The following is a 12225-nucleotide window of genomic DNA, read 5'->3' on the forward strand; positions in this document are numbered from 1 at the left end:
TACGGCAATAAATTGCAGTATAGCGATATAGTCTGAGCTAGTGTGTGGTGAGGTGGCCTAGGGGGCCCCCCTGCTCCAGTATGTGGAGAGGGGGCACGGTTATACCCGTACCTCCTGCTGCACCAGGGCAGTAGTGTGCCGCTCCTGGGCAGACTTTCTTGTTGGGGTCCCCTTGAGAGGGTTATTATTATGTCGCGCCCTCTCATTGGGTTTGGGCCCCCAGGACAGTGCGCCACCTGTTTCCATAACCATGGGCGGAGATACGGGAGGGGGAGGGCAATGCCTCCAGCGTCAAAAGTGGAATCGACTGATATAATGCATATGTGTATATATGAATTGACATAATCATCATCATCATGTCCCCCCAGCAATAATGACCGTGTGCCCCCCAGATTCCCAAGTCTATCCCCCCTACGGCCAGACAGCCTATATGGCCCTGTGCTGCACCCCTGGACCATTATATTATCTTGCGGTAGAAACTGGAGTGAATGAAAAGAAAAATTTCTTTGCTCTGAAAGCGCAAAAAAAAAAAAAAAAAGTAAATAAATAAATAGTAGAGAGACAAACTAATGGCGAAAACAACAGCCCAAAGAACCCTGAAAGTAAGAAATTGCTACATTTTTTGTTCAAACAAGCCCAATTCAGCGAAAAAGTTGCCAATCTGGTAACTATATGGCCTGAAGACGTCACATCACGGAAAAATTCAACAAATCCCAAATTCAGTTTTTGTGTTGGCGATAAACTTTTATTTTTCATGTATAATTCATGTATAATATATATATATATATTTATTTTTTCATAAAAAAACAAAAACAAAATTAAGAAAAAAAAAATTATATAATATCGTTCTTGTCAATGGCATCACGTTTTGAAAAAGAAAATGGCGGAAGACGGAGATCAGGTATGTTTGTAAATAAAGCGTAGATCACTGTCTTGTTTAATGAATCACCATAATGTTAGAAATTTGTGATTTTTTAATTAATTTTAGAATGTAAAATTCACAAACCCGTGCGAAATTCTATCGCACTCAAGAGTAAAATTCACAAAACAACAAATACATTCAAGTTGGGAAGTTTCATTTCCATTGGAAACGAATTACGCTTGTGTTTATGATTATGAATTATGTAATGAAATTTGCTTTAACCACGTGGGCTGTGAAACCTTTGCACACTATCTAGGATATATATATCGCAGGAATCACAGATTGGTTCTTCCCAGATCCTTAGGTTGCCTCTCATTGATTTTATATAATTCCATTCATAGTATTAAGAATTCAAACTGGAGCCTTGTGCGTAGAGCTATGCACAGATCTGTAACTGTCCATCAAATTTCTAAAGCGCAGCTATAGTGCCTATCAATGGAACCAATTTTATTGCTATTATTTTGAACAGGGAATTTTGTTCTCAAAGCATTTATTACCTCTTCATGTCTCTAGCTAAAAGCCGGGGTTTCCTAGGAGCAGGTTTTCTGTGAGACGTCTACTCACCAATAGGGAAAGCGGGGCGACTGTTTTCCTACAGAGCACAACACGTCTCATGCCAGCGCTTCATGTCGGGTGTGATTGGCCGACTGTTTCTGGAGGAGAAAGATCAAATCAAATGCGTCGCGCGTTGGACGTTTTGCTGATCTTTTCACTATTGTTGTGTTTTCTTGCCCTTCCTTTTTGCCGCCCTTTTTTAATGTGCGAAATAGCAAAAATATGGTGGATGCATAAGCAACAGAACAGATGATGCACCACACTAGGAAAACAGAAATCCAAAGCGGTATAAAGTTACACATTCCTGCCAATGTGAAATGGTCTTATTTGGTTCATGGGCCGCAGAAAACTTGAGCCTAGGAAAACCCTTCTTAATCTAACTACCTACACCATCTCTCATGACTGGTGTCGTCCGAGTTTAGGTGTAGAGCACCAACACATGAATGTGAAGCATGTGCTCAAACATTCCAATATTAATTCAGAAATCATAAGTTCCTGCATAACACACAAGACAAGTGCCCACAAGTCTAAAACTGAATAGATGCAGTATAATCCACATCCCCCTGGTGACTTTTTTTTTTTTTTTTTCATCAAACACATCTGAAGAAAAGTCACCAAAGCTGTAACTGACACTACAGACCCGAAAAGAAAAATCAGCAGCATAGAAAACATAAAAGTGGAAACCAACAATAGTAAAAATAATTGTATAAATAAATATTCTACATATAAAAAATAAAACCCTGACTTTCTTTGAAATATTAAACCGATCAGAGCATAAGTCACTCTGGGTATCCAGACTCTTAAATAATAAACTAAAATAATGATATTTCTTAACAACACTGAAAACAGAAGGCATGATAGAAAAAGGACAGAGTTACAAAAAATAATAAGAATAATTATCTCGAAAAAATACAACCTGACAGAAATATAATCCTAGTGACGAGACAACAACATGTTTAGACAAGTGAAAACGAAATAACACTTTCAAATATTACACAGAGGGAGACGGCATTTGAATAGCTCATGATGCTAGTGCCACCTGGAATGGAAAGATCTAGAAAAATTACAGCAACCACACACAAGTGTAATTTTGCCTGCGTGGGCGACTTATGGCACCCTTGGCAGTCTGGATTATACTGCATCTATTCCGTCAAAAACACATCTGACATCCCAAGTCCAGTTAAATGGGAATTATTTACATGTGTCATAATTGTTAATGATATTCATAAAGGTTTGTATAATATATTTGACCCTAAAGTAAGTAGTTTTCAAAGTTGACATTATCAACCTCTGCCAGAAGTAAACTGTTAATATTTGTGCTATGAATTGTTCAGTGCTTTGAAGTGATTCTTAGACTATTCTTGCGAATCGCAGATAAACGTTGACTAAAGGAAGGGATTCGTAGTTGACAGCAGCGGAAATAACCAGTGCTGTAAGTAGTACATTGAACTATTACTGACATTCCAATGCTCCTGAAAGTTTATAAAACTGAAAAACATGCGGACATAAACAAAACCCTGGTTATGACGATCCTTTCGAGCAGTTCTGGGATTTAACAGAACCAGCACTATCTAAAGCTAGAGATCATCATCTACATGTAGATGGTGCTAACTTAACACACCCACAGCCATTCTCGGAATAGTACAAAAGTACTTTCCATTCAGTACAAGGCATTTGAATGAGAATTTATGATTTTATGGAAGTTAATCCTGTTAAAAAAATTTCATTACATGGTATATTAAGAAGACACCAGTGAATAAGACAAATACAAATCCTAATGCATTTTAACACCAATAGGTGCTGTCTTCAGAGGAAAAATATTTAACCACTAGTCATGCTGACTGAGTTTCCCACTTGGGTTGAATACCAAATCTTAACGTTAGGTTGCTCAGGGGAAAAAAGTATGTCTGTTCACTTCAAACGTCCTGGTCATTCTAATTGGTGATTTGGTATTCAACATAAGTGGGAAACTCTGTCAGCATGACTAGTGGTGAAATATTTTTCCTCTGAAGAAGACACTAATTGGTGTCGAAATGCATTAGGATTTTTGTATTTTCGTGTATTTGCCTTATTCATTGATGCCTTAATATTCTTGGGCAAAGTTGATCAACTCTTCCATTATATGGTATGGTCATACATATGGCGATTTCGTATGAGCAGTATTTCAGCACTAATTTGGTATTGCAGGCTCACTTTGGGACAGAAAAAAGTTGATTATAACCAATACTTAATAATATTTGATTTCTGGCTTGACTGTATTTAAAATTAGTATTAACCCATCTTGATTCTTTCTTGCATTGGATGGGGTGGGTAGGAGACATGTATATCTCACAGTCTAAACATGTATATATAGTGTCCTGTGGTATCCCTGCAGTGTCCTATAGATTTTTAGTGCTGCTATATGTATTCTTTATGAGACTTTTTAGTGGGAAAGACTTTTTAGTGGCTCACATTCGTGCCTCGAAGTTGGGTACCACAGAAAACCAAACATATATATATATATATGTGCATATGTATATTTTGGTTTAAAAAAAATGAAAGTAAATAATATGTTTAGTCTTTTTCAGAACTTAAAATTAAATCTAAAAAAGTCATAAGTAGGCTACTACTAAACCACACATGCACCTCGTCCATATTCTGCTGTAGAACTTCTAACAAATGAGTACATGTTGTTATGTGCATGTGAGCATTGTAAACCTAATGTAAAGTTTTTTTCTGTGTAATGCTTGTTATGAGTAGTGCCATCTACCATCAATTTTTCTAACTATGAGAGAAGTGTAATGATTGAATAATTACCATTGTGGGCCTGTTGTTCTTTGCGGCGAGACTTTTAAACGGATGAGATCGGCTCGCTTTCGCATCTCAAAGTTGGGAACCACTTCGAAGTGCAAATGCAAGTCATAAGTAGGCTATTATATTAATTAATTAATGAGATATTTAAAATTTCCCCTTCATGTTTTTTTATTTCAACTAATCTCATTCTGGATAAATTTCTTTCTACGTGTGCGTATATAGGTTGTGACAAATGCTGTTGAAGAGCCTCTTGATTTGATTCGTCTGAGTTTAGATGAAAGGATTTATGTAAAAATGAGAAATGAGAGGGAGCTCCGTGGTCGACTCCATGTGAGTTCTTTCAAATTGACTTGAATTTTATTAATTATATGCTTCCTAAATAAGGTATATGGACTGTTCACTGATATACTTGAGTTTGCTAATTAATGTTTTTTTTTCATCATTGAAAGACATGGATGCAATGAAAGATTAGTGATCATCAGTAGAGACCAGAAGTTTAGGCACTAAAAAAGGCATTTATAATTAATGTAAAAAAAAAGGAAAAATAACTAAAAACTAAAAATCCAAAAAGTCAAAAGTCCAAAGAAATGGCTAAAAAAACTTGCTCCATCTCCATATTAGTTTATAGTAACTGCATAAGTAGCCAAGCCAAGTTGGCATGACTCATTCCAAAAAGAATGTTCATGCTCCTTTAAACTTTGGTTAGAGGCGATTTTATTGAACTAGATACATAATCATAATTAGCTAAAATGCAAACTAATTTTAATTAAAATAAGAGAAGATTAAAGTGAATAATTATAGTTAGGTTTTAATTAAATGCTCTAACAATCTTCACATGAATTTGTTGATTGCAATCTGAAAACTATGCATAGCAAAGATGAAAAAGTCTTTGTCACTTCTATGCCTGATACCTGATAATACCAAGCTTTGTCTGATGTCTATCTCTCAGGCATTAACACCTATTTGCATTTAAATGGGGCTGGGGGTTTCTGATAAGAATTAATGCTAGGAATTAAATTTTTTTATCAGTTCGTTTGAGGTTCTTGAAGCCCAGAATATCAAAGTTTTGCACAATATGGCCTCTATGGTTCAAGAACAAATATGAAACTATGTTGAAATAGACATTTATAGCAGGAAAAAAACAAAAAATAAATAAATATTTTTACAAGAAAGTTTGAAAGTAGGCAAAAAAGTATTCATGACATTTTGCCTGAACTTCAAGCTCTAATAATTAGAATCCTTTAGAAATGTAAAGGATTCGCCAGAAAGCTGTACGAAATAATAACATCCATCTGGGAGCCTATGCTTTCCATAGTAATGCTACCCCTCCCTTAAACCATTGATCTTTAAATTGGTTCCACACTGCATGTTGCTCTTGAGCCATTTGTTGAACTCTTTCCTAATGTGGATTGGATGGACGGTTACATTGATTTAAGAGACAAGCAACAAAACAGCTACTTGTGGAGATTCATTTTCTGTCGATACATCAAAGAGATTTGTGTGATGATGCTCCCAAATTTTGTATAACAAGAGGCAGTGGCTATGCAGTTGCAATCAGTTTTGGTAGGAAAGGCAAAAGAGCTGTCTCATTTATTTATACCCTTAGGAACCCGAGCACAGATGGGGGGGGGGGGGGGGTGTGGACCCATCTTTTCAGTGCAAACGCAGGTTTAATGTGTTGATGCAGGGGTCCATCCAGTCAAAATTTGGGTTTATTTTCTGGACGCTTCAGAAAATTCTGAATTTGAAAAATGGACCCTTTGCAAAATATAAATTGACAAAACCATAAATTTAAAATTTTATTTCTTTGGTAGAAAATTAACTAGTTTCACTTATTGCAAAATTGCTTAGGAAAAATTACCTTTACTTCTTGCAAAATTATGTACTTTTCTCATAATGCTGGATCATTTTCACAAAAATTAAGAACATTTTTATTTATAACATTTAAGACAGGACCCTATAAAAAAGTCTAGACAGACTCCTGTGACTACTGTTAATTGGGACAAAGAAACAAATGACATATTGCATACAAATATATCATGAAAAACTCATAGAAAATATAACATTTTTTGTTAATTATTAATTACACAGGCTTATGATCAACATCTCAATATGGTTCTTGGTGATGTTGAAGAGACTGTGACTACCATTGAAATTGATGAAGAAACATATGAGGAAGTATACAGAGTAAGATATTTTCTTGTTTTTATACCACAAGTTAATTCTAATGACAATACGCTAAACAGCAGGGTTTAAGCTAGATAAAAAATTCCTTTCGCAAAAAAGCGAAAATGGGGAGAAAATCTTTAGCCTGATGCTATAATGCTAATGTAATGATTGATGTTTGGATCTCGTTTCTACTCGTTCCGTACCTCCTCTTAGCATTTTTGCGAAAGTGGCTTCTTTTGCATTTTGCAAAAAATGCGACCGTAGCTTAAACCCTGCTAAACAGTGTTTTTGTAGTGTCAAGGTGACAGATATCATTCCCATTGTTGACTCAAATGCTAATAAAATCCAGAGAACTCTGAACTATTCCAATCTAAAGGTTTTATTATTATTATTAGAGCTTAGATTTTTATGACCAAATAGGATAATTATAATTATCCTATCTACCCAGTCAAACTTCAATACAAGAAACTTGAAAGAACTGAAAAAAGGATCTGTTATGTACACTTTTATAAGAGAACACCTTATATGATGAGACTGAAAGTGTTTTTAACAGCAGCTGGCTGATGCGAAGAGGAATTTAAGAAAGAAAATTCAACTGCCTTTGCAGGGAAGCAGGGAATTTTCTTTCCTGAATTCATCTTCACGTCAGTCATCTGTTGAAACCTTCATGTGATCAGCGGAGAATGACATCTTCACAAAAGTAGTTGTTCATTAAAAGTGATTTTATATTCAGGATTATACATAGTGGAATCTCCCATAATGAACACGTCCCGATAACTGACAATTTTTTTAAAATTATGCCAACAGGGTTCAGTATATTTTACTACCCATTAATTGACACTCCCTATTAGTGGACTCAATTTTTTGGTTCCAAGAATGTCTGTTATTGACAGGTTCCACTGTATGTGGGAAAAACTGCAGTGCGGCCATCATGGAAGGATCCAGGTTCGAACTCTATTGATGAGACAGTAATAGTTGGCTGAAGTTTATTTTCTGCAGTTTTACAACTTTAAGGTGAGAATACAAGCCGATGTCTCATTCAAAAAACTGTCTTCGCAGAGAGTATTCAGACCTACAACACTATCTATGTATATAAAATTGATTTTCTGTCTGTGTGTATGTTCTCTATACAAATCTACAATTTTAGATCGATCATCGCCAAATTTTGCATATATACCAAATTGGACCCGACTCGAATGATACTACTTTAAAATTTCGTCAGAGCAGGGCAAGTGCCCCAAATGGGCAAAAAAACTGTGGGGCAACAATGGTTTTTGGGCCTCAACAATCACTTTCCAAACGGTTACTTTGGTTACCGTGGTTCCCTAGCAATGCGTTTCAGACGTGTATATGCCTTTACAATGGTTTGTAACTTCTCTAATCCTGTTACCATATGTATAATAGTTTGCCACTTTTTCAATCCTCCCAGTAATGAGACTTTTTTGAATAGATGCCATAATCATTATCAGCATCACTTTGAGGGTCAGGCAAAGGATGATCCCCATAGAAATCAGTGTTAAAATTGCAGATTTTTCTTTATAAATGTGGAAATTTGGTGGGGTTTTCCACCACATCAATAATTTTAAAAATTTTATTAAATTCTAGATTTTTGAAATACTGATTTCGCTTAGAGATATACGAAGCCCAGGAGAGTAAATATGAAGTAATTAGCCTGACCTACTTTTGAGTTGGATATTCATGCAATAACATTGATTTCAACCGTTTATTGATTATATCTTCTCAAGCATGAAAATTAATGTCTCCGTATTGTCTTTTAATATTCAACTGCATAAATCCATATAGTTTAGGATGTTTTAAAATTAATTAAGGGCCCATAAAGTACATCGAAGAAATTCCACAGCTTTAACTAAGCATTTTTGGAAGCTCAAACAGGCAGATGGATAACTTGAAGTTCAAGGGGGGGGGGGGGGGAATCAAAATACTTAGCGCCCCTTAAAAAAGGGGAAAAAAAATATTCATTTCTACATTTCTTTAAATTTAGATTTGTTTATTTCATGAGTCGCGCTGGAAGTCGCCATAACGGTTAACTTAGACAGGGTTTGCATGTCCCTCAAAGAAAGAGGGAGATATCGCATGATCCAAAAAGCCTCATTCAAGAAAACCGGGGCAGCGCCGGGTATTGTAGCTAGTACATATATAACATGAAAATTCAAGCATTTACCATCTTTACTTCAAAATATCAAAGACTGATGGCAGTATTAGCAAGAACACAAAACAAGCACAATTCTGACAACATAAATATGTTAGAAGCCACACATACACTCAGAACACATTCCAGCATGTACCGATTTGATTTGTTAGATATTCTGCATAGGAATGTGTATAAGGTGCATGTAGGGTTAAGTTTTATGGGGAAAAGAAACATTGCAAATCTGAAAAAGTGCAGTAGCCTAGTGTTTCTTAAAATTTGTGTCAGATCTTCTAGGGACATTATCAACCTTTATTAGGGGCATCACTGTAATGTAGAGGTATTGATTTTTGTGCCTATTTATGCTTTGAATTGGTTCTTTTTTAGCTAAATATCTACTAAACTATTCTGAACAGTTGCCGTGAATTGAACAAAGGAGCTGTGGTTGGCAAAAGTTTGAGAACTACTGCAATAGCCCCTCATTACATCACACATTCAAAATTCACCAAATTTTAAAACCTAGATTAACTTATCAATTATATCACTTCTATTTTGTTTCTTTGTACTTTGAATCATACATAAAAAAGAGGCAAGCCTTATAGTCTTGGCAAAGGCAGTAATTTGTTTACTTCTTGTTACTTTTGCTATGCATCGAGGGGGTATACCAACTTCTGATCCTTAATAACCAATCATCCATAGTAAGAATCTGTTCACAAGAAGTGCATTGAGAATCGAGTTCCGATGTCATTGTTAAATGTAAGGTCATTTAACGATGGACAGGCTGGAAAATTTCCATTTTAGGGACTTCTGCCACTGACCAATCAGCGCCCAGCTAAAAATTAACGTGTTGAAAAGATGGGGAGAGAAAAGAGAATTTTTAGAATGACGTAAAATTCCCTCTATTTTTAACTAGTTGAGGTAATAAGGATCTGCTTTTTAACTATGGATATTAAGAACCAGAAGATAGAACACCCTTAAGGCCCGTTTACACGAGGCAAGTGCTTTAGTTGGCAACTTAATTTTAACTTACCGATTCTTCTTGAAACTGTCCACACGATAAGTTGTAAGTAGGCGCTCATTGGATAATTTTTATGGAGGTGAGTGCAGTTAGCGCATGTGCGCTTCAGTCTACTCAAATCCACAGAGAGAGACAGACGCAACGCGCGGGAGTATAATAGTAATAATTTTTTATTTATCTGGCATTCAGAGAGGTGCTTTTTTTAAAGCTCATAGCTTTCGTAACGATGGATGAAGATGATTAGATAGAACTTACGAATACTGTGGTCACAGCCACATTATATGATATTTCTTTTAAAGAATATAAATTTATTCACTTAAATAAATTTATTCAATAAAAAAGGAGAAACTATATCACTTGCGCGAGAGCAACAAGTAGCTCACGCACGGGAAACAGTTCGCTTGTCCCCTTTTTTCGCCTCTGTCACCCACGCGTCAGGGGGGCGAGAGATGATGCCACAGGGGAAAAAAGAATACACAACATATTATAAACTTATGTAAGTCATCGAGAAGAAATATAAGATTTCTCTATTTCTCCTCCAAGTTCTAAATATTGATTATATGATATTTTAATAGAAGTTGAAGAGATGAATTATGTAAGCCGAAAATATGGAAGAACATTTGTAGGAAATTCTAAGGGTTAAAAATTAAATAAAAATTCATTTACAAATTTTCGAAATCATTATTTTTTAATTTAATCTATAGAGATGACATCTTTATGTTAAATATTGGATCATGTATTTTTACAACAGATGGCAGCAAATTCGTTCTGGACGAGAGAAATATTCGAAATCCCCCCTTTCCAGTTTTTAATATATAAATCCTCCCCACCCGATATATATTTTTGAATCTTCAATTTTTTTCAACTCCTGACATCACGTCGACAGAATATTCCATAGCTTTTTCCAACATCGAATAATTTTTAGCTTGTTTGTTAAGGTAATTTTCATTTCCATAGTTCAACAAACATTCATGGCGAAGATATTTTTCAACAAACTTGAAGCTTGTGTCCTCTGGCCACCTCACCATCCAATATTTCCGCAGAATTCTAGCGAAACTTCAGGAGACGACGGAGTATGAACAGGTTCACGCTTGAGATCAAAATAAACCCCTCCGTGAGAGAGCAAAAAGACCACTCCAGCGCGCCAGGTCACGCCCACTGGCGCATGCATCTACTTAACCGGAAAAAATAGAACCGTTCGTATTCACTTACCAACTAAATCACTTGTGCACTTGCCAACTAAAGCCGTGTAAACGGCCCTTATCGTCTGCATACATTGTATCGTACTTGGCAACTAAAAATTAAGTCACCAACTAAAGCACTTGCCTCGTGTAAATGGGCCTTTAGATTATCAAGACTTGGAAAACCCTCGTATAGAAAGTGAAAGCAAAAAATGAAATAGGGAGTTCAGGCTGAACAAAATAATATTTGCAAAAGTAATTCCTTGAAATTTTCTAAGATTTTGTGATCTGATTAAAAACAGCGATAATTGACAAGGGAAATGGTAACATGTTACAAATTATGAGCAAGTGGAATGCACACTGCTTATTTGGATCAAAATATATCAAATTTTGGAATTGCCTTAAAAGAAGAGATTTTATAGATTGCTGCTTAATTTGCTTGCTTTTGAAATCACTATACAGTCGCACCCTAGATAGTCCTTATGCTAATGTTAATCTTCACCCTCATGTAACAATTTTTCCTGATGTATTACAAATAAGACCATTTTTATCATTAAATCTAGATTCTATTGTATGTCATTAATTTTTTTTACCATCATTTTGCTTGTATACCACTTTTTTTGTCTCAAGGGTGAGAAATTATAAAGAGGTTCCCCTGTATATAGGTAAAAAAAAAATGAATTCAAATTATAAATCGATTGGTATTTATATGTAGTAGTATATATTCCCTTTTAAATTCAAGAAAACATTTTATGTAATAAAACATTTTGTCTGCTAATGAAATAGTTTGAAACCACAGAAAATTCATTCTCTTATATACATTGTTAAATTCGTACAAATTTTATTTACAGACAACGAAAAGAGCAATACCCATGCTATTCGTGAGAGGCGACGGAGTCATTCTTGTGTCACCTCCAATCCGAGGAGGAATGTAACATATTTTACATCTGTGTTTTCCCATTATGTGAGTCAATTGAAATAAATTTAAATATATATTCATGATGTCCATCATTATGGTTTATAGAAGTGTTGATCATTCTAAATCGGGACTTGACAAATCTCAGGCACTGAGTTGCCATGGTGACTAAAAAATTTATATTGGCACCTGTAAAATTTTTGATAAAGTATTAGGTAAATTATTCTTGGGATGTGACAAAATATAATTTCATGGCGGTGAAATTATATTTTGCAAATTAAAAATATTTAGGTACCAAGCATGGTTTATGTTTAAGAAAAAAAAGAGGTGCTTTTTTTTACTTTTCTGACACCAACTTCTTTCCATGTTAAGATATAATGAAAATCAGAAAATTTTGTATCATCCTTAGACACCTATTCAGTAATCACATTCAGAAAATTTTAGTTGGTGCTATCAATTTTCTATTTGCCATGATGACCTGGCACCTAGGATTCATCAAGCCTGTATCATTGATTTCATTTC

At 35.2% G+C, this 12225-nt stretch overlaps 1 protein-coding gene across 1 annotated transcript; it reads left to right on the forward strand.

The window, feature by feature from the left end:
* The first annotated feature begins 826 nt into the window (after positions 1-826).
* On the forward strand, positions 827-11784 carry LSm3 (U6 snRNA-associated Sm-like protein LSm3). Its single transcript, XM_089244179.1, has 4 exons — positions 827-901; positions 4493-4600; positions 6362-6457; positions 11639-11784. Exons 1-4 carry the CDS (start codon positions 881-883, stop codon positions 11720-11722), a joined length of 309 nt encoding a protein of 102 aa, XP_089100305.1. The 5' UTR covers positions 827-880; the 3' UTR covers positions 11723-11784.
* Positions 11785-12225: the final 441 nt, after the last annotated feature.

The sequence above is a fragment of the Pholcus phalangioides genome, unplaced genomic scaffold, assembly GCF_987345545.1.
Source record: "Pholcus phalangioides strain wild (caught in Gottingen) unplaced genomic scaffold, Ppha-v1.0 ptg000001l_1, whole genome shotgun sequence".
Classification (NCBI taxonomy): Eukaryota; Metazoa; Arthropoda; class Arachnida; order Araneae; family Pholcidae; genus Pholcus; species Pholcus phalangioides.

Excerpts from the sequence above, each read along its gene's own strand:
- LSm3 (XM_089244179.1), top strand. The coding sequence starts at position 881 with ATGGCGGAAGACGGAGATCAG. Across the intron at positions 902-4,492 it reads TGGCGGAAGACGGAGATCAG|GTTGTGACAAATGCTGTTGA; the intron begins GTATGTTTGTAA and ends GTGCGTATATAG. Across the intron at positions 4,601-6,361 it reads AGCTCCGTGGTCGACTCCAT|GCTTATGATCAACATCTCAA; the intron begins GTGAGTTCTTTC and ends TTAATTACACAG.